This window comes from Petromyzon marinus, chromosome 5 (assembly GCF_048934315.1).
Source record: "Petromyzon marinus isolate PM22_M1 ecotype Great Lakes invasive population chromosome 5, UKy_Petmar_22M1.pri1.0, whole genome shotgun sequence".
Classification (NCBI taxonomy): Eukaryota; Metazoa; Chordata; class Hyperoartia; order Petromyzontiformes; family Petromyzontidae; genus Petromyzon; species Petromyzon marinus.
In genome coordinates, this window is record NC_133671.1 from 13,785,469 (window position 1) to 13,809,141 (window position 23,673).

The 23,673-nt window shown below is 45.6% G+C and overlaps 1 protein-coding gene across 4 annotated transcripts; it reads right to left on the bottom strand.

The window, feature by feature from the left end:
• Positions 1–6: 6 nt before the first annotated feature.
• Positions 7–22,975, bottom strand: SMPD4 (sphingomyelin phosphodiesterase 4). 4 transcript variants are annotated; one of them, XM_076061750.1, is made up of 18 exons: positions 22,685–22,975; positions 19,468–19,554; positions 18,878–19,014; positions 18,088–18,163; positions 15,917–16,019; positions 15,076–15,128; positions 14,067–14,218; positions 12,992–13,124; positions 12,087–12,125; positions 8,914–9,003; positions 6,620–6,774; positions 6,097–6,187; positions 4,832–4,929; positions 4,177–4,340; positions 3,344–3,861; positions 2,650–2,781; positions 1,833–1,961; positions 7–1,203 (listed from the first exon to the last, which is right to left on the bottom strand). In XM_076061750.1, exons 1-18 carry the CDS (start codon positions 22,727–22,729, stop codon positions 835–837), a joined length of 2,571 nt encoding a protein of 856 aa, XP_075917865.1. In that variant the 5' UTR covers positions 22,730–22,975; the 3' UTR covers positions 7–834. The 4 variants fall into 4 exon arrangements, with proteins under 4 accessions (XP_075917865.1, XP_075917856.1, XP_075917875.1 ...); XM_076061741.1 differs by having other exon boundaries at positions 12,054–12,125; positions 22,685–22,974; XM_076061760.1 differs by lacking the exon at positions 8,914–9,003 and having other exon boundaries at positions 22,685–22,973.
• Between the last annotated feature and the right edge of the window lie 698 nt (positions 22,976–23,673).

The window sequence follows — 23,673 nt, forward strand, 5'->3', positions numbered from 1 at the left end:
TCTGCATTGGTTGAATTTTTTTATTTTTATATTCTAAAAACACATGAAGAAAGCTGTTTATAAAACATACTTAACAAATCGATATTCATCTTATTAAAATAGATATGAATGACCCATGTTTCATTTCAATTACAAAACAAAAAGTAACTCCGCTTATAACCTCATGACAAGAAAATAATGCATTGTCAAGAATAAAAAAATCCTCATCTCTTTGTGGACATAAGCCTAAATAGCAGGCATGTAATGATCCACAAACCAGTCCATGAATCATGATACAATTCAAGAATGAAGTCTGTTTATCCACCTCATCGGTATTCTCAATTTTTTGCCATTTCGTTTTATTTGCTCCATTAGTCCAACACTTGCAAAAAAAATTTCGTCATGTCAATTCACTGCATGACTTCAGACATTGTTTACTTCTCTTTGCCACGCTTATCAGTAGATTGGTCAAGTGGGGGCCATGACTCATTTAGATAGCATATGCCAATGACGTTAGACACGTTCAGGAATCAAACCGAGAGCTGACCACTGTGCCAACAATCCATACAGACTCGCATGGTGAAGTAGTCAAATAATCCCAATGACCAACACGGCATGGAAAGGCGTTCATCTGGCAGTGGATTGACAAAGGGCTGTAAATAAACACCAGCATATAATCTGCACAAATGTAATCATTAGCTGCAATTTTTAGCGCAAACATTGCGCAATTAAGAATCCGTGACTCAATGCATCGTTACATGCCCCCTACTAAACAACTTCGTCCAATTTCAACGGCCGTGAACTGACAAGGGGATGGGGGGGGGGGGCGGCAGTGCAAGGTGTAATGTCGGTTGCTCAGTCAATGTGCGACCGCTCCCTGAGCAGCGTCTTGATGACACCGTACCCCAACGCCGCCAAGAGCAGCAGCAGCATGAACGCCAGGGGGTCGAGCGACAGCACGCGGGCCAGCGCGTACAACAGCAGCAGGCCCAGCATGTTCCTGTAGCTTGCAAGGAAGCGCAAGCTCAGGCGGGGTGTATGCGCTGCCGCTGCCGCCATTATCACTGGCTCCCGGAATGAGGAGGAGGAGGAGGAAGAAGAAGAGTTGCTCTCTGTTGATGGGAACCTTGGCATGGACGCGACCCTGGGCGGACAGAGGTAGTATCGCGAGAGGCGGCCCAGGAAGCCCGGCCGCCTGCACAGCGCCTGCATCTGACTGTTGTACTGCAGAGGGAACATTGGAACAATCATGGGGCAGGACAGGGGTATATGTTAGGTAGACTTGACAAAGGGCTGTAAAATCACTATCATACCATTGGCACTTAATTCAATTCTGAAATGCATGACGATGTATGTATGAACTTATTTCGCACCGTACGTAGCCAACCATGCTAATTGGAGGTGCAGGGGAAGGACAACAATCTAGACGCACACAGTGAGCGTAATGATGGATTCACCACGCACCCTACCGCATAGATTCAATGTTTGTCCCAAGTGAGGGAAAACATTAGGGAAGGTGAAATGGAAAGTGGGGGGTTGGTGTCAGCATTGACACATGGGAGAGAGCAACAGCGCAGTACGGCCCTGGACCGAGACCAAGTAGAGGAGGATGAAGCAAGATCAACATATCATACTCAATTCCCTCCCGTTGCCCTCTTGTATTTGTGCTTTGAGATGCTTTTGACATTATAGGCAAGTTATGAATGTAAGTTGTTGCAGAAATTGGGGCCAACACTGGGGAAGGTGCAACAAGGCAGGGTGGGAAAAGGGATCTGGCTCGGTATTGCTCAATTCAAGCACCACCAATGTGAACACCAGTCGCATCATATGGAAGTCTTTGAGTTATGGCTTACCCGGAGGTTGAGAGCGGATGTCAGACGATACAGCAACCGAACGAGCGTGGGGTTTTCGTAGCTTCTGATAGGCTGCAGTTCGGGGTCTCCCGAATATTGGATGTTGAAGCGACGCAGCCCATTCATCAGCTGCATGCACCAGTAACAGAATAAACATTACTACAAACAAGCACGTCTTATTTAAAAAAAAAAAATCTATATTCATGACCTAACATGTAGCCTAATTAGATGGAATGTATTTGCAGAGGAGTTCTGGATGTGGGCACCGTGAGCCGGGCCTGGTCATGTACACCTGCAGTGCCAGTGCTTAGAGAGGTAAAGGTCGGTGGATCACATAGATGTTTGTTAAATTCCCAAATCTGCTGGGCTGTGAGATGGTCGTACAGCAAGTGAGTTGTGACCTCATCTGCGTGGACCTTGGAGTGCCGTTCCGTTATGCAGATGTTTTCTCCTGGAATTCCAGTTCCCAGATCGCAAACGCTCGTGAATGTAATTGACTAAACATCCCAATGTTGGAGATTCTGTGATGGTTTAACGGATGAATATTAAAACAATTTCTTGACGATTACAAACAAAAAATGGAACGTTAGAGCACGTGGGGTGGAGTGGTAGTGTTGTGGTGAGCACGAAGAACCCAGCAGCCGGAGTTTAATTCACCACCATGGCTAACCGACACTGACAACACGGTGAAATATGGTGAAATATGGTGAAGGAACCACCACAACCGACACCGCATGTGGGGAAGCCTTCATCCAGCGGGGGACTGAACGAGAGCTCTCAACTACCATTATTACATCGAGTGACTTGGGTGCGGTACCTGGTAACGGCCGAGAGGTGTGAGCATCTGACCATCCTTCCCCGGCGCACAGTCTGGAAGCTCGCCGGTGCCAAAGTCTGGTGCACCAGGGCCCATCCACGAGTGTCGAGGAACCACAAGCGCCGCGTTTATCTGAAACGAGCAAAACAACGCGGCTCATTTGCGGCGTGGGAACTCTCCCACGACCTGCCTTGGCTCCAACGGTGTCGCAAGGACCCTTTTTGGAATTAAGATTGCGTTTTTGACTGCTCCTGTAAAGTGTTTTGAGATATGGCCGCACTTTATGACAGTGAGAAAGCGTGTGTGCTTGAGCCTCTTACTAAAAAGACCTTGTACAATGTGGGAACGATGCAACACGAAATCGCCCGCAATGCACTCGATCTCATCATTTCTTGTGAATTCATCAGGGTTGAGCCTGGATAGTGCTTGGTTGGGGGTGACAACGATGTGCAAACAAGCTCTCATCGGGCTCGCATTACATGGTGGGGCAGCAAGACGGCAGTGCAGTAGAATTAAATTTTGTACTGTGGTTCTGTGCTACCACAACTTTTCTCCTTGCTTTCACTCCATGCTGTGCCCTCATCCAGCAATGGACTGAAAAGACGGCTGTACATGTACTTGTACTTTGATAATACATGATCTTAAGATATTTCCTTGTCTTTCAACGAAAAGTGCAAAAAAAATGACACCACACCCTGAATGTCTGCGAAAAGAACTCGATGGACTTCTGCAGGTGTTCTCCCAGCTTGCGCGTGTCCACCGCCTCGTAGTCGTCCCCGTTGGCGCTCGCCGACCCGTACCCCGAGTCCCACGTGAGGCCCAGCATGGAGAGGAAAGAGCGCCCGCCGCCCGGACCGTTGCTGCCACCGCTACCACTTGAAACGGCCTCGCCTGCCCGATTGGGTGCCGTCATCGCCGCGGCCGCCTGCCTCTGGGCCTGCTGCAGTGCCTGCACCAGCTGCAGGACGGCGGTGCGGCCTTCCGAGCCGAACAGGGGCGTGTAGGTGCGCTCCTGGCCCTCGAGCGCGCACACGTGCAACCGCACGCGAGCCGCGCCGTCCCCGGGTAGCGCCTGGCGGGGGGGGTGCGCGCCGCCGCCCCCCCACCGCAGGGAGGAGGGCGGTGCTGGGGCCGGGGAAGAGCCCCGTACCGCCGGCGACTGCTGCTGGCGCTGGGGAGAGATGTGCTCAGGCTCTTGCAGCAGCTGCTCGCCTGGTTAAAGGGAGTGCACAGGGCGATGGAAATCAGAATGGCGATCGCTCGCGTGGGTAATAGGAATATACTATGCTGTAGGCAGCATAGGCTCATGCTCCACACCAAAGCGCATGAACGAGCATGGTGAAGCAAGGCTAAACAACCCTCTTATGCTATTGGGTGGCCCAGCAGTGACTTGACAAACGGGACACTTACATATAAAAAATCGTACAAAGCAACCAAAATCGACAACCCTCAAGACTGTTACAAATGTACGGTCCAGATCGGAGCAGGTCCAGCATCCCTGTCGCGCCCGTAAGACGTGCGACGCACCTTTCATGATGAGCGCGCACAGGTTGCACTGCGCGTATACCTTGGCGGCCCGGTACGCCATGAGTGTGTGCCGCGCCGAGCTGAGGTCGGAGCGCAAGGTGCGGCCCACAAACACCTGGAAGAGTCGCGTGTAGAAGAGCAGGTTCTCCTGCACGAACACCGCCCTGCCGTAACGACAAGCACGCAAGCACAGGACGTGTTACGTCAGAGGTCGGAAAAGACCGGGTTAACATCCGTCGGGTGGAGCAGTGGCTTAGTGGTTCACGCAATGTCGCTATTAACTCGGTGACCTAATTTCGATTCCCGGCCATGGTTAACTTCAGTGGCGATTGAAAGCAGAGTTGGTCGTGCCAATTCATCAAATCACAGATGTTGGCGGTGTGCATCATTACATGCCTAGATCATCGGGATCCATACAGATTAACTATCATGCATTCAAGTTCTTATGTATTCACACGTGACTGGAGCTTAGATTGATCTGTGCAACCTGCACACTGAGGGAAGCAAAGGCAGCTGAAGATTGGGCAGCCGCCGTTTTAGCAAACGACCTGCTGTTGGGCAGAGGATCAAAGAAGAAGACCCTGCACCGTAAACAAAAGCCATGGAACACTCGACCAAGGTAATGCGCAATTGCAGCTCACGCTTGCAGCCTCACCACTTGTCGGGGACGGTGGGGTCGTCCGACTCTCCGCCACCGTTTGGCCACTCCGTGTAGCGCCACGGCTGGATGTAGCTCAGCCACGTTTCCAGCACCTGAATGAAAGGGTGCACACTCATTTGCTCACTTGCTGAAAAGCCACTGGCAGGTTAGACCACCCTGAGCATGGTTTCATGGCCGACGGATTGTTGCCCCTTTGCTAATCAGGGCAGCCTTAGCATGGACGGTGCACAAAATAGATGTCGTCTGCTTGACAGTGGACGTTAACGATCCCGTAATGTTATTGGCAAAAATGTATTAAAAAGATTACCCACAAATTATCTAATTGGGTAAAACATGTAACAGCATCGCCCCCTACTGGCATATTATTGCCGGCAAAAGTCATTACACGCAGATCCCGTTTAGCGGTACAGCGCCTATTCGCGGTTTGTTCTTGGAAATTTTTTAAAATAAAACAAAGTATATATATAAAAAATGTAATACTGTACATACGTAACCTACAATAAATAAACATAAGGATGAAAAGCCATACTTGAGTTAACTGTGTACATTCTCATCCAAATACTGTACATTAGGGCCCTTTAACACTCCGCGAAGGAACAAGCACCATTACTCACTCGAGTTGGCACGGCATTAGCTCTCCGCCAATGAGCGTTTTCCTCTAAAACTGGGGGAAAGTCAATAACAGAGGTCTTTTTGGGTTAGATCGTGATCTAACCCAAACAAATCTCTATTACGGATATTGGTTAGGAAAGCCTAAGTGTTAAACTGGGGAGAGTCAAGTCACAGATCATGTTTATCTGTATTATAAAGCATATTTATCTTTATTATTGTTCCAATAACCCAATGAACACCGAATGTGTTGGTCTTAGGTGATAAATTATGATGTCGGGAACAGATCTCCATAGGGCCTATGCTTTAATGACCCCGTTATAGCGCTAATTCACCCAGCACTCTCGTTTCCAGGCACACATCCCTCGCGCTAAACGGGGTATGCGTGTATTTCATGGCTTCCTTGTCCTTAAAGCCTGGTTGTCCAACCCCGACAGCAGAAGGTAGTTATTGTGCCATGTCTGCCTCTGGAGTCCACTAGGACCTTGGTCCACCATCTATGCCACTGTAAGTGGCATTGTCATTTTCTACGAGTTGTGTGGCCCAGTTCAAATCTCCCTACACTGACTCATGGGGTGCACTGGCTGCACACCTTGGGGGGTGCATCTGGCACTCAATCATCCACGGGCTGCTGCAACATGGACACTTACCACTCGGAAGGAGTAATCGAGTGGCCAGTGGCTGAAACAATGCTGCAGGAACACGTAGAGCTTCTTCTGTACAAACCTTGGAATCACCACCCTGGACACACACAAGAAAGCATTTTAGTTGGCCCATTGTGACACAGGCAACGACCTCATATTTGACCATGCATTGAGGGGGACCGATTTGTGGATGTGCTTGCTTTACTTTCAATTAGATTTTTACTAATTATATTTCACGTATGCTATCCCGCATCCTATGTCACGAGAAAAACAACCCGTTCAGAAATTATCATCGGAAATTTTCATAGAGCAGTGCAACCACGGGTAAAAGAATCACCCGAAAAAGCAGATATCTCGGAATTGCTTCAGATTTGATTTCGAGCGACGTTTTTTTAAACCTTCATTATACACGGGGTGTACAGTGCTGTCAAGTGACCTGCAAAGCACGATTGAATCCTATGGTCGCATTCATGCCTTTCGCCGTTCAGAAATCACATTTTTCGAGGTTGCACATATTCACAATGCTCACCGTTTGAAGTTGTCGAGCGGGCTTGTGGGTTGCGAGTGGTATGGGGACGAAGGGGAGGCGGGCGGTGGGTCGCGCGCACTGCTGCTGAAGTAATGCAGGTGCTTGATGAGCAGGCGTACCACCCGCACGTGCTCCTCCGTCGGCACGAACTGTTCCTGCGAGAAGACGCGCGGGCGCGAGCGCACGCATGCGCGCGTTGTGCACACGACCCACCAAGCAGCAGCCAAGCAAGCCCACAATGCATCCAACAGCCACCAAAACGCAGGAAACGACCCCCAACCGCCCCCCCCCCCCCAAAAAAAAAGTAAATCAGGTTGCGTGAAAGAACGAAGCAGGAAGCCAAGGCTTAACAAAGATGGCAGGCAAGCTTCACTATCCCCTGTGTGCTTAAGGCTGCATAGCAAGCTGCCGAGTTTATAGGATGCATATAAATGCAGAAAGCTCAAACGTTATGGTGTCATTAACAGTTGCCTTAATTTTAACCAGTTCACGATCTCATCCCATGCATAATTATCAAATTCACCCAGAATGTGACCGATCTCATCTGATCAGATTTCGAAGCTAAGTATTGTTGGGCCTGGATAGTGTTTGGATGGGCGATTGCCATTCATGACAGATGTCATGGTCAAGAGCAGAGCGCACTGCATAAAACTATATAGCTGTACAATACTCCCTAGAGTATGCTCCCCACCTTCGGCGTGAATGGTCAAATAACCCCGAAAACCCAAGCGTGGGGAGGCCCTCATCCAGCAGCGGCTGTACAAGTGCGTGTGTGCACATGCTTGTTAAGTGATGGATGGCAGCGGCATGTGGTTAATGAGAGCATGACGTTTAATTGGTGGAAATCTCACACGCAAAAAATGGATGCTGAATACAGGCCGTGCCCCCATGTAGATGTGGAAAGGGGTTGATGATTCCATGGCCATCAAAGAGGATAGAAATCCAAGACAGACTGAAAGCAGGTGAAAGGATTCCAAGACTTTTTGAAAGGGGGCAAGGGAGGTAAGAGCTGAGATGATTGCTAAAAAGAAAAAAACATCTGGAAATAGTAATAGGTTTTTACCCTTTTATCTGGCACAAAACTGACACCTTTATACAAGGGATCATGTTTGCAATAACCACAACACAATTAGTCAAAATGCAAACAAAAAAGACAACTCTGATAATATGCACTGTCCTTGAATTTGATTGGTCCACACCCGAGACGGCTTGTCTAAGAGTCCAGTCTCCACTGGTGTTGGACCAGAAGACGCCAAAAGGCGTACAACTCAAAAACAGCGCACCATCAGAGTATTGAGAGCTCGGGGTAAGCACTTACATCTGGAAATGTTCAAATTATATCAACTCTGTCTTGCATTGGCTGTGGGAATTAATGACAGCTTCAAGAGCAAAATGGATTACACCAAAGTAAGTGCCATATCATTAGTTATTGATATTTGGGTGGCTCGTTGATATTTTCTCAAAAGGGAATGGCTTGAAACCAAGTGTGTCATTAAAGTCATTAAAGAAAGCTGGACATACTCTCTATAAGATCGAGCCACTGTGTGCCAATGCCTACAACAAAGGCTTCACCTAAAAACAGAGGACAATTTGGACTGAAATGTGAAATAGGGTTTCTGCAGCCAACAAAGAACAGGCATGCAGAAGATCGGACAGACTCTGCATAATTATAAAAAAACGGTCACTTTTGTGCCAATTATGGTAAATGTAAATGACTCGGAAATATATAATTGTTTCTGCGGTATGGCATGCAACGGGGATGCAATACCGCATACCCAGCCAAATTAAATTTAGCCAGACACTTAACCTCCACCCCTGCAAACAAGCACTCCTGCCAAGATGCCTTTGCTGCGTGCGTGCCACTTCAAGGTGCATGCTTTCTAAGGAGGTAACGAGCCACCACGGGTCCTGGCGGGCCACACACGGTCCACGTTTCCCACTACAACCAAATCAACCGGTGCACGGCGCCTGTGAATCGACGTTACACGACAAACGTAACATTTACTCCCCATAATTTCACGAACTGTTATTATTTTTATGAAAAATATAGATTCGTCTCGTGCATGTCTCATTTTCATTATCCGTCCTGTTCGGTACAGGTCACGTTGTCTTACTCGCCCCTTCGATGCACGTAATATGCGGGCGTCAAGATTACATTTTAACAGGCGAATCGTCACGTGCCGATTGACGAGAGAAAAAACAAGAAAAATTGGCCTGGCACGATAAGTCGAAGCGCGCCGTGTCTGGCCCGCAAGGTCCTGCGGCCTAGCCCCTCTCTGCTCTCAATCATGTACTTCCTGCAGGAGTAGGCCGCAGTAGGCGGGCGGGAGAGTGCTACCGAGCGGCACGCCCTGGGCACACAGGCGCCACTGCATCACCTCCATCTGACACAGGCACAGCGCACGTGGCAGGCGATCACAAGAAGGAAACAGGCGGCGGTGGGGGGGGGGGATGCGGGGAGAGGGAGAAACAGTGAGCGCAGTCGAGGGCGGATTTAACGCACGGCTCGGGCGCTTCTCAAGAGAGCGACAGTGGCGGATGTCAAACCTGGGCCCGGGTTATGCTTTTTGTCACGTGCTATCGAGCTCTTTGCACCATGTGAAGCGATCACGAAAAAGCTATACTTGCGTGTCGCGGCTGCCACTGAGGCGAGTTTATACGTCAACATTGTATACAGTACGTGGATGTCATGCACCCTTCTTTACAAGACTATTCATGCTTCTCCATTGGACGATGAAATTGTATGATCCATCATCTACTTTCCACACTTCCCCACAGCCCCAATTTCATACTATTTAACTGCTTTAAGCAATCTCTCTTTGATCATTATTTAAGTAATATCTCCAATGGATGATTGCCTGAAATCAGCACTCGACTGCAACTACACAAACAACACCAAATTGACACAGGACAAAAGCAACAGGTGGCACACTGAAACCACTGCATGGACACGTGCACGCCACTTCCATTCGACAGCAAAAAGTTTGAGATCACACGGTCGTTCATTTTTGCGAGCCGACAAGAGCTGGCATGCTTCACCACATGTAATGCATGTATTTTGAGGGCTGAAGATAAAGTTTTTATTTTCCGCATGGTGCAACAAAAAGTGTGCCACCCTGCGATGCGACCTCAGTTTACTCCGGTAATTGTTTTCAGACGAAAATAGTTTTTGGTTCATGGTGAAATCAACGATTGATTGAATGTAGTTCTAAGTCGTTTAAGTTCTGTTACTCTTAGTATTACTTGGTTTGTTAAAATACTGGCATTGTGTGTTAGATTTCTGTTCATAATAGTATGATCCATGTAGGCTCACAGAAAAATGGTAAGTGCTATGTTTTCCCCTGTAGTTAAATATCAAATACACTTTCCGACCACAAAATGGTTTGCATATACTGAGATTTCGTCCAAAAACGCAACAAACAATAACCGTGTCATGTTAAAGCAATGGAAAAAAAGACATACAACAATTACTGTCTGTAAAACATGCAGGTGTATGATTTTTTGGCATGCGCCAATGGAAGGCAGATGGGGTATTAGTTATGTTTTTTGTGCACAAGACTTAAATGTAAGTAGATGAGGTCTCTACTAATATGTGCATTCATACAATGTGATGACATGGTTACAGAAGGGAGAGTGGCTTTACTGCCATGCAGCAAAGGCATTAACCACAACTCTATTTCAGTCAGTCAGATATCCCGCTCGGAGTTCACAATGTGCTGTTAGGCGTGGCTGGTGGACCGCGTGAATGGGCAAGCTTCAAAAGGGGTTATGCAATTAGATGCTTCACTCAAACATTGGAAAAGACCTCTACCATCAAAGTTATGACTGTGGCTTTGGACTTGAAAACTCTGCCTTCATTATCCCTGGAGGTGATTCACCATCCCACCCACCCCCATTTGATGACCTGTCGGGATTAGATGAATTGGAGAAAAAAATATCACGATTCAGAGTCGTGATTATATCGAATAATATATTTCTTTCTTATTATAATATTTTGGTTAATGTAGACGCAGGGGTCACATGAGCCAATTCAGAACCTTCACAAATCGAAAAAAAAAACCGTGGATATTGCACACAATATTTGATGCACATGTCACGCGCTTAAGCATCGATATTAAGCAATGAAAAAAGTAATCGCTACAACTCTAATTATCTCCCATTTAATACTTTGTCGATGACACCATCCATGACACCAACGGTCACAAACTAACAAGGCATTCTGGAAAAAACACCAGCTGTCTCGGGATGGGTCGGGGTTTGGCCGATCGGATAGAGAGAACTGACATTCTCACGAATCGCCTTGTGCCTCGCGTCTCATTAGCCAGGCAGCGGTGGCGTTGCAGCGGTGCATTGCAAGCAGAAATCATTAGGACACCACATCAAGTGCGCAAGCGGCAGTAGCAGGGAAATAAGTTACATGCAGAGGCAGTTAGCAGCAGCTTTGGGATGTATGAAGCAGGATTGTTCGGGTGTGGAATTGTTGTCAATCGCAGTCATATTGGGGCCAAATGCATTGTCATTATGAAAAATTCTGTTTGCTAACTGCACGTTACGTAATAGTCCAAACGGTCACTCAACTAAACATTTTGTTTCATATAATTTTAATTATCATTGTTTTAGCGAGCAGGCATTTGCCTATTATTTCTCGCTTGAAATTAATCTTCATGGACACCTGTCCACATAACTCCTTTTCGAAGAAAACGAGGTGAGGAAATTTCATTATATTCAAATTGTATGAATATTAAAAAAAATACAAAAATAGGCAAATTTTAATTCCAGTCACATGGCTGCTAGACGTCATACATTTCATGATACACTGGTCCGAAATAAAACCACCGAGACAAAAATTAAATGCTTTGTGGCCAAGTGGTCATGGTTGTTTTCCGACATATAATTGCTTTGATTTCCATGGATACCATGGGCCAATTTAAGTTGTCATACACAACCAGAGCAGGCAGCTGAATCAGTGAAACTCCACTTAAATCACTGGAGAATTTAAATTTGCATCAGTCTGCGAACTTCGTAGTGAAGACATGCAAAATGTTGCCCCTATACTGGAAGAGAGCAATTAAGCCAAATGAGCGTTGGGCATCCGATTCATAATTGCTTCACGTAAACGTGTGGCTTCACCACACTGCGACGACGTATTCAAGTCCCCGTGTGCATGGGAAGAGGGGGAGGAAGAAAGTAGGCCACCAAAGTAATTTAGTGAAGCCATGATGCACGCTTTGCTGCATCCTTGACCCCGTGGACCAACCTTATTCTATTATCACCATCCCCTTAAATTCCTTCGCCTCCCCCACTGCCCCTTTCCCCCCCACACCTCATTTTGAACGTACAATTCACGTCATTGTGGCCCGTGTGGGAATGCGACGAGGATGCAATCTGCTGTGCGCGCCGAGCGGAATGGCATGTCGACGGGCAAAACATTTACCCGAGCCTGTGGGGACTGCATTTTCTGGAATACCTCTGGGGAGTAATGGTGCAACCAAAGCTCCACAAACACCTGTGGAGGAAAAACAACAGCGGTTTCAGCGGAATCATAATGAACAAGTCAACAACATTTTGTCTAGCCATTGAACAAAGACGGTCACTGCATCGCGCACGTTCAGGTGCGCTTCTGCGGCCGTCTGGAACGCTCTTCCTTCCAATATTAGGAAGCCACTCGAGCGATGCACTTTTAAATCTAGATTGAAAACTCATTTCTTTAGAACTACTTTTTGTGTTCAGTTTGTTGTCCTTCCGCTGCAACTGATTAGTATGGTTGGCTACATACGGTGCGAAAGATGTTCAACATACATGCATGCATGCATACAACAGCTCGTTTCCCGTGAACAGCGATTTGAGCTTTTTGGGTTGGTTGTCTACAACACGACTCTGCACATTATACACGCAGTAAGTCGGGGGATGCTGCCATGGAGTAACGGGTAGCACAATTACATTGCAATTCAGAGGTCGCCAGTTCGATTCGATCTACCGTTTCCGGCAGATTAAACAATTGGCGAGTTTGTGAAATGTTCCCGTCTCTGTCCGCGCAGCAGTACAAATAGGTACACCACAGCCAGTTGATCGACAGATCGCACGTGTGGGGTAAATTATGGGTACTCCCACCTCTTTCAAGACGTCTGGACAGCTTTTAAGAAGAGGTACCATCTGGAGGGACTCTCTTGACCACTCCCTATAGTTGAAGGCCATTCCACCAGCAGTGGCATGAGTAAGTAATCACAGGGGGATGCCACGTTACATGGAAGGCATGATTGGAGGATCCCATCCAATGGTCAAAATCGTGCAGTTTGCTTTTCATTAATCATATTCTTGAGTGTCAAACTACTATTGTTTTCAGCCTCATTGAGAGTGTTTGAATTGGTTTACCTGCAAGAGCGTCTCAGAGTGCCAGATCTGGTGTGCGGCCGGGTCTGGTGTCACAGGGGACTGGTGCTGGATGGGTCTCTTCAGGAGGGCGGACAGAGGGCTGGAGTATGGAGACTGCAGGCAGCTCACTGGCCTGAAGAAAAATACCATAATCACTGTATTGATTATGTCATATAGGGTGACGTAGCAACATGTTTTTGTTAAGTTTTGATATCCAGCCAAGCGCTTTGGGAGAGGAGCGAATTTCAGAGATACTTATGGGGAAATGAGCACGTTAAACAATTGTTCACAAGACTACAGTGACACGAGTGCAAGGAATCGGGTCGCAAATGATGTGAAAAAGCAAATTTTACATTTTAGATTTTATTGTGGAGTCATTGGTGATCGGGCTGAGACTATCAACTCGCTGCACTTGACAATCTGGTTTAACCACAGGCAGCTGAAAGTCGGACGAAAACACAAAATCTCAGCGATGCTCGCTCAGTGCTCTGATCTGATATTAGCCCCATGAAAGCCACCTAGCCATCTCTCATGGGGGCAGTTGCACAAATTTGACGTCAACAGTCAACATTGCAAAATCATTATAATAGTCAGCATCAGAATATTTATTTATCCGATTGCTTCACGTAGGGTCAGGCCATAATGTTACAACACACAATACAAAACACAGAGGGTGTCATGTTTAAGTTGACTATTCTGGAGTTTTGTAAAGTTGGGATTATTTATAGATCAATCCAATGGTGTGAAATACACAACACTGAATGCATCACGAGTATACTGGCATGGAATAAAAATTCGATTTGATTACGTCTGTCACCGTACTATTGAGCATTTCTCCCTTTTTAAGAATGGTGGACAAATTATTTATTTTTATCCAAATTATAGCGCTAATTGGGTAACATACTATGCCCAAGTAAAAAAGTGACTTCATCATTAAACTAATGATTACCCGTATCTTTAGAGTATTTGAAACGCACGTCCAGAATGACAGACCTGCCCATACGCCAGTTATTGTCGCTACCGCAAAGGGACATTACCATTTAAAACAAACTGCAAAGCTCTCAAAACAAGTCACCTGTGGTTAGGCGGGGAGGGGGCCTTGGTTAGAGCGTGTGTTGGAGACGCAGGTGCGTTTCCCATAGTCGGCAGGAAGTACTTCAGGTAGTCTTCCACCAAGGCCGTGTACAGGTTGTTGGGACCGGCCGCGTACTGGGGGCTCAGGGACGTCTGTGAATTACAGGAGGAAAGCTTACAGCCTGCGAGCCAGGGCAAGCGGTGGCATCAGTTGTGGTTGGCCGACACCACCCATCGCAATGGCTGCTAGCAGGTCACGGGAGGGTCCTCCCTTATGGGTGCGGTAAGCAGGGTATCGAGGCACCCGTGGCTAATAAGGCATGTAATGATTCAGTGACCGAAATATAGTCTTACTCTCACGATACATTGATAAAATTGTGTAAGAATAAGAATTTGCATGTGATTTACATCACCGGCCGGCTACCACGTGTTACATTCATCACAATGTAAGAAAATATATATTCTTGAAATTAAATCACAAGCCTGAATTGTGACGTTTCATAAAATCATCGGGGTGGGGCAAACTGCTGCAGGAGCCTTTATCTAATCGTGGATTTACAAATGTCTGTAAACTATAATGCATTAACAATCTATGTTTAAGGAATGATCCAGAAATCCAACGTTCCACTAATATGCACTTGTTATGACTTAAACCTTCTCACTTGGGGGTTACAAAGGCACCACACCCCTAACTCAACACATAGTGGTAGAGAATTATCTGGTTGAACTTATATTAATCTAAACATAGTAATAATTAGACAGGCACTCTTCATACAACAGTAACTGCCTAATAACGAGGCTGGTACTAGTGTACAATGCTGCTAATGCATACATTTATAAATCAAGCGTAACACGTAGGCTTTCACGACCAATATTATCAATAATAAAGGTGTTTTGGGTTAGATCCCATAAATGTGGCGCAAGGTACCAGATCCAGGATTCTGTAATAAGTGATGTTAACTTGAATTTGTGAAAAATAATCGATGTACCAAGGACCCTGCTAGTCTCACCTTTGGTAGAACGAGGTAGTTGGCGAAGCTGAATAAATAATACTCAAAGGCATCTGAAGGTAGCAGCAATTAAGGTGGAAGCTTACCAACACAAGTGAGCGGGCTAGAAATATGAACATTCATGACAATTGGCTTGATCATTGTCATTTATAAAACACTGCTGCTGGAATGTAAGATGGGTTGTTTAGATGCCTTTCCCTTCAAGTAATATCTCCCACCTTGCTGAATGGTATCTCGTATTTAGACCTTGCGTGACAGTGAGAAGACTACGATCCCTTTATTACAGTCAGGTGGACACACCTTGAATTACATTTGCAACGATTAATCTGAAGAAAACATTTAATCAGTGGCAAATAAATTGCAACTAGTGTCACACTGGTTAAGTAAAACGTGACTCTTATACCACCTCCCACATTGTAAACACAATCAGGAAGAGGATGTTGTCATGGGTAAGGCATCTTTCCAGAGCAGAAGAGGGCATGTTAATGAGCCGGGCATTAGAGTGACACCCAGATGGTTGGGATGCTGAAACAGTGGGTCAGGAGGCCGGGTTGTTGACCTTGCAACAGCTGCACGATCGAGCCAAAATAATCTTTAGTGAGGTGGGGTGACATCAACAAAATTGTCATGATGACCTCTTAACCTTAACCTCTTCCACATTCTAGATGCAAACATAATTTATGACACTTAGAAGTGTGCTTTTCCAATTACTGTTGATCAATTTGTTAAATGCCCTAGACACATTTATATTTATATTTACACGATCTAACAAAAAAAAAACCTCGATTAAGTAATGCAGTGTTTGTGCATATCGGCACTGTCCTTCTCTGCGAAAGGATACTCAGGGAGAGAGACAGCACGAGCCCACCGCCCACTAGTTTGTTGACATAGAGGGGTGACTCTGTGGGAAGGAGGCCCTCCTGAAGGGCCCCTCGCGCTGGAGCCTGCAGTGCAGACAAAACGCAAGCAATCTTAGGTCACACACGTATACAGTGAGGGAAAAAAGTATTTGATCCCCTGCTGATTTTGTACGTTTGCCCACTGACAAAGAAATGATCAGTCTATAATTTTAATGGTAGGTTTATTTGAACAGTGAGAGATAGAATAACAACAAAATCCAGAAAAACGCATGTCAAAAATGTTATAAATTGATTTGCATTTAAATGAGGGAAATAAGTATTTGACCCCCTCTCAATCAGAAAGATTTCTGGCTCCCAGGTGTCTTTTATACAGGTAACGAGCTGAGATTAGGAGCACACTCTTAAAGAGAGTGTTCCTAATCTTAGCTTGTTACCTGTATAAAAGACACCTGTGCACAGAAGCAATCAATCAATCAGATTCCAAACTCTCCACCATGGCCAAGACCAAAGAGCTCTCCAAGGATGCCAGGGACAAGATTGTAGACCTACACAAGGCTGGAATGGGCTACAAGACCATTGCCAAGCAGCTTGGTGAGAAGGTGACAACAGTTGGTGTGATTATTCGCAAATGGAAGAAACACAAAAGAACTGTCAATCTCCCTCGGCCTGGGGCTCCATGCAAGATATCACCTCGTGGAGTTGCAATGATCATGAGAACGGTGAGGAATCAGCCCAGAACTACACGGGAGGATCTTGTCAATGATCTCAAGGCAGCTGGGACCATAGTCACCAAGAAAACAATTGGTAACACACTACGCCGTGAAGGACTGAAATCCTGCAGCGCCCGCAAGGTCCCCCTGCTCAAGAAAGCATATATACATGCCCGTCTGAAGTTTGCCAATGAACATCTGAATGATTCAGAGGACAACTGGGTGAAAGTGTTGTGGTCAGATGAGACCAAAATGGAGATCTTTGGCATCAACTCAACTCGCCGTGTTTGGAGGAAGAGGAATGCTGCTTATGACCCCAAGAACACCATCCCCACAGTCAAACATGGAGGTGGAAACATTATGCTTTGGGGGTGTTTTTCTGATAAGTGGACAGGGCAACTTCACCGCATCAAAGGGACGATGGACGGGGCCATGTACCGTCAAATCTTGGGTGAGAACCTCTTTCCCTCAGCCAGGGCATTGAAAATGGGTCGTGGATGGGTATTCCAGCATGACAATGCCCCAAAACACATGGCCAAGGCAACAAAGGAGTGGCTCAAGAAGAAGCACATTAAGGTCCTGGAGTGGCCTAGCCAGTCTCCAGACCTTAATCCCATAGAAAATCTGTGGAGGGAGCTGAAGGTTCGAGTTGCTAAACGTCAGCCTCGAAACCTTAATGACTTGGAGAAGATCTGCAAAGAGGAGTGGGACAAAATCCCTCCTGAGATGTGTGCAAACCTGGTGGCCAACTACAAGAAACGTCTGACCTCTGTAATTGCCAACAAGGGTTTTGCCACCAAGTACTAAGTCATGTTTTGCAGAGGGGTCAAATACTTATTTCCCTCATTAAAATGCAAATCAATTTATAATATTTTTGACATGCGTTTTTCTGGATTTTGTTGTTGTTATTCTGTCTCTCACTGTTCAAATAAACCTACCATCAACATTATAGACTGATCATTTCTTTGTCAGTGGGCAAACGTATAAAATCAGCAGGGGATCAAATACTTTTTTCCCTCACTGTATCTTAACATCACTCATGCAACATCTAAGCTAAGTAATGTGGTACGACTCATCTACCTGTCAGGAGACCTGGTCCCCAATAATTACACCTTACCATTCACCTATTACCTCACGCATAACCTCAAGGTTCCTGAGCGATGTGTAATATCCCCTCTACGTTTAAATTCCATTTCCTTTATTTGGATTTATGTTTCAACTTGCCTCAAGAATAAAAAAAATTCTAAACACTCCAGGCCTCCTCCCCCTCCCTATATCCCTTCGTTTCTACATTTCATGGTAACAAAGTAAAAACTCAGGATGAAAATGGGAACACATTGCTGGGCTTATGTTGTTCAAATCTGCATTAGTTGCACACGTATATGTTCTTCTCTGCTTTTGTTGGTGGATTAAATTCATTTTCCAAAAGGAAGATCACTTACCGGCAGCTTGGATACTTGGTAGGAAAACTTGGCATCATCCACCTGCAGTTTGTACACGAGCCTCATCATGGCACCACTGTACAGAGTAATGCAAAAATACCACATTGACTCAATTAATACGTGCCTGCTTAATGGTGTTAAAACACCTAGTAAATACCTTTTTCAAGGCATCAAGTCTACATTAACCACACACATTTGTGGCAAAATATGCAAACAAACGTGCTCTAATAATATATGCATTGTCTTTGAAACTGGCCTACACTAGAGACAGCCTTCTTAATGGCCTTGTCTCACCAGTATTAGAACAGTACAAAAACAATGGAAGTATTAGAACACTTATAGCTCGGGTCGAGCAGTTATATCTATGGAAAGGGTAAAACCTAATCTTGTTTTTCATCATTTTGGATACTGCCAAAAAGGTCCCATAGATATGCTTAATGGTATTTGCATAATGATAATAATTATTTATTCACGGGTATCTAGTCAGCGCGATAGCCAACAAGACTTGTGTGAAAAAAGGAAGACTTTTCTGCTACATTTGACCAGGGACACATATGCACTCTTACTGGAAATATCACACCTGAAATTGTGTATGTTGGGCTACATCTGCCAGCATTATACACTGAAGAAGGCCCAAAATGTCAGACTACTATGCATCTTTTCAATTGCACGGAGTGGTAACGTGGAACGTTGTAATTTTTCTGCGTTGTGTGAGCATCTGCTGATGAACTTGTGTGCTGTGTAAGATGTGTTTTTCGTTATTGTTGCTTTTGTTGTATGGATACAGTACCAGGGGGAAAGGAAGTCATGGACAGCTGCATAATCTGTAGGACTCTTTTTATTTTGTATGTAGAGGAGGTTCCATCCTGGCTCGCCATCAGCTCCAAAAATGGAGGCCACCAGCCACTCGAATATTCCTTGAAGATCCTGCAAACAGACATGCCCAGTTGGTGTTTAGGCAGCCACAGAACAATCATAGGTCATATCTAAAATATTCACCACACAACAACATTCACACGACTCTCTGATGAGTACAAACTCGGTTACTTTCACTGAACCTCCAGGCAATAAAGAGAAAACTGCCATTATTAACCCGTCAACCTGAGTTTGATTCCCAGTTATGGCTAAAAGCAGTGCCGTGTGAATATCTTCACTACCCACTGCTGGATGAATGACTTCTGAAAGCCGTTGCCATCGTTCACGGCCTCGCGATGCAACAAATCATTTCAATGCACCGTCTTCATGGTGGACGTGTTGTGTTGAGTCAGGGGAGAGCCAGATAAAAATTCCAAGCAGGGCCTACCGATTCTCCAGCTAATCAGATCAAATTACACATGCAGGGATAATACAGTGCTATTGTTGGTGTGGCGGATTGCAAACCTTGCTGGTGTAATCGTCAATGGTCCTGGTGAGGTCTGCACAGCGGTAAAGAAGGGGCTTGTTGACCTGTTCTGCCTTCAGTTGAGCCTGCATGAACACACACGACGAGGGGCTTTGTGAATCAAACTCTATGTTTTTTTCTCTCATTAACGAAGCTTCAAACGAGTCAGAGAGCCTGGCACACTTAACAAAGGTGTTTACCTCCAAAGAGCCGTTTTTTTTGGTTGAATTCTCCATAATCATGAGTTTTAAAAAGTAATTATCTAAAGTTTTTTTTTTAATATGCCTTATTTATGGAATACATATTCTTGGTTCTTTCGGTAAAGTCACGTAGAAGGGAAACAATAAAATAAAATAAATATATAAAACAATAAAATTCTCACGACGTTTCGACTGCAACACAAGCAATCATCATCAGGTGTGAAAACCACAACAAGAAAATTTGAAAAAAGTGGCGTTTTTTTATTAACGTTAAAAAAAACCGCCACTTTTTTCAAATTTTCTTGTTGTGGCGGTTTCTTTTCAAAGTTAATAAAACGCTACTTTTTAAAATGTTCTTGTTGTGGTTTTCACACCTGATGATGATTGCTTGTGTTTCAGTCGAAACATCGTGAGAATTGTATTGTTTTATATATTTTTATTATTTTATTGTTTCCCTTCTACGTGACTTTACCAAAAGAACCAAGAATATGAATCCCTGCAGTCACGAAAGCTTTAAATCAAAATTCATTTATGGAATGTTACAGTTATTGCATACATACGAAACTGAATGCAGCACTCTTTGGTTCTATTGGGTAAAGTCACGTAGGTAAAAAAATAAAATAACAAAAATCACGACGTTTTGGCCACAACACAAGCGGCCTTCATCAGGTGAAGGGATGAGACTGTCTGGAGGACAGCGCTTAAATCTAGAATTGAATGCAGCATGATCATCCGTGAGTCAATAAGTACATGGTATTTTATGCACATTTCTCGTTTATAAAGAGAGTTGGACAAACTATTTATATCCGAATTACCATTCAAATGTGTTAACGTAACTATTCTCAAAAGCCACTTAATAACTGTACCGATAATTATCCACATCTTTTATTCAATTGTCTTGACATCTAGTCCAATATTGTCAAAAATGCCCAACTTTCATCAAGTACTCCATGCCAAGCCTGCACATACCAGTGTACTACATACACTTTATTGGCTCAAAAGAAAGCTGTCTCCGGTGTGGACCAATCAGTTTCTAAGACAATGCATTTATTTTCAGAGTATGTTTTTGTATGCATTCTGACCACAAGTATTGTGGTTAATGCAAACACGATTCCTTGTAAATGGTTTCAGTTTGGTGTTTTAACAACTTAACACCTGTTTTGTTGCAAGAAAAAATGGGGAAACCTATTCTCATATTTTGGTACTGGCAAAGGAGGTCCCATGATGTATATGCCTATGGGCATTTTACAGCAAGAACGGTAAACACAACCGTTGTGCTGCATAAACAATGGCCAGTGCACCACATTTACACAATGCCAATGCAATGGTGTACACACCACAATACAGCATTCGTCACCACGTGACTCTCATTCAATCGTTATTACCCTTCAGGTGTAGCTTACCCAAGCTCACAGGGGCCAGACTGTGCACGGTAAATTAAATGAACACATACCAAGTTAACAGCCACAAGACTCGACGTAAAACAGTAGCTCCAACATCACGTGTCAAAAATCACAACGCAGGACCCCGACACTGCAATGTTACCACGTGCCAACAACCACGCGTGCTCCGTGGTCAAGGAAATGCACGTGCACGTGTTACGGGTCTCTGATCAATCCACTGCTGGTTGAGGACACCCAGCCCCTAACGTTGTCACGACAAAGGTCCACCGTCTAAACCATTGACGGGACTTTTGGGGCATATTGCGTGCGACCCGGTGTGGCACACTCGGGGGTGGGTGTCCAACACCACGCCCGGTCGCCTTTGTATCTCCCCAGTGCTGATATTTACACACCGCATCCAGATACTCGTTTAAGGCCGAGCCGACCTAGGGGATGGTTCGTGACCGGTTCAAATATCAGCCAAATATGTGGTTGTTGTGAATACACGACCAACACAAACACACACACCGGTTGAACCCCTACGGGCTGTCCAAAGAGTATGATGGTTCAATAATAATAATAAATTACACTCAGGAGCAGCGCCACTATTAATCGTTGTAAGTGATATTGTTATAAATATTCTGCAGACTATAAATTATTACAGAGCCAACTGCAATGCCCTTTGGCCCCCCTCCCCCCCATACACACGCGGCCTCGGATAGAACTCCAGTTTCACGAGTCCCATATCCCTCAACTATCATCACCACCACCACACGTTATCACTGTGACGATTAACAACAACGTTATCGCCACACGATCAATACGTATAAAGCACGACGAACTGGGCGACCCCTACCCACCCACCCACCCGAGTTGGAATCCAGGGCCCAAGTGTGGTGAAGTGTGGTGAAGTATGGTGAAGTGTGGTGATGTGTGGTGAAGTGTGGTGAAGTGTGGTGATGTGTGGTGAAGTGTGGTGAAGTATGGTGAAGTGTGGTGATGTGTGGTGAAGTATGGTGGAGTGTGGTGAAGTGTGGTGACGTGTGGTGACGTGTGGTGAAGTATGGTGAAGTGTGGTGAAGTGTGAAGTGTGGTGAAGTATGGTGAAGTGTGGTGAAGTATGGTGAAGTGTGGTGAAGTGTGAAGTGTGGTGAAGTATGGTGAAGTGTGGTGGAGTATGGTGAAGTGTGGTGAAGTATGAAGTGTGGTGAAGTATGGTGAAGTGTGGTGGTGTGAAGTATGGTGAAGTATGGTCAAACAACCCACGTGAGGATGGCTGGGGGGGGGAGATAAGAGGCAGGCGCCCCCCTCATCCAGCAGCGGACTGACAAGGGATTGAACAACAATAACAACAACAATAATAACATCATCGCTACCGATACAACAAGAGCGACTAGTCGAGGCCTACAGGCCGCAACGGACCCCCAAGCGGTGTCGCTGAGCTGGGCCACAATCAGCGGCGACTCCCCCGGGCGAACATCAACCAACACAGCCGCCGCAGCAGCAGCAGCAGCCGCACGTAGATGACCGTGAAACGTTCGAAACCCGGCAGGTTATAGAGCGAGAGAGAGAGAGCGCGAACGGGGATCGCGAGACGCCCCGGGGTGCGAGGCGAGGCGACGCCGTCCACCCACCAGCAGACTCGTGTAGTAAGCGGGAGCCTGTGGGCCGAAAGCCATCGCTGCTGAGGAGGAGGGGGATGGTGGTGGTGGTTGTTGTTGTTGTGGTCCTTCGTTGCTGCTGCTGCTTGCTTGCTGCTTGCTTGCTGCTGCTGTTGTCGTCGTCTGCCGCTCGCTGCTTTGCCTCTCTCGACTTTTCGCGGGCTCAGCGACGGCGGCCGCGTCCGTGGCAGTGCCGGGCCCGGGCCACGAGGGGTCGCCGGTGTCGTGCTGCTGGGCCCGATGGCGGCGCACGTGGTGAGAAGAGGCGCCAACGGTGTTCGATGGGATCACGACGACGACGAGGATGATGATAATGATGATGATAATTATGATGATAATGATGATGTTTGTCTGTTTAACACGTTGGCTATGGCCACAACAAAAATAAAACCCACGCGCGGTGGGGCCGCACCACGTCTGTGATAATGAGCTTTATAGCTCATCGGATTCCTCCAGTTATAAGTAAATATTGTGTACTCTTTGTGTGTTTTTTCGGTAAAGTCACGTAGGTAAAAAAATAAAATAAATAAAATAGATGAAAAAACTAAATTAAATCACGACGTTTCGGAGGCAACACAAGCTTCCTTCGTCAGGTGTTCATTTTTTATTTTTTACCTACGTGACTTTACCGAAAGAAAAAAAACAAAGAGTATGAATCCTTGCAGTCACGAAAGCTTCGATTCTAGAATAAAATATTCTGTATTCATGTAAATTATAATGGCTATCTATTATTGGTTGGGGTGTTCATAGATAGTGGACATACATAATGTGCATGCATAATATGCATGCCATGATGTACAAGACCCAAAAAATATGCATTCCTGCAGTCACGAAGGCTTTAAGTAAAGATTTAACCGCCTCTACGGGAAGGTTTCCACACAACTCTTAGATCTTTTAACAAACTTCAAGATAAGAAGGCTCATTTGATCGAGTCGCTCACTTTTCTGAAGAGATGCCACGAC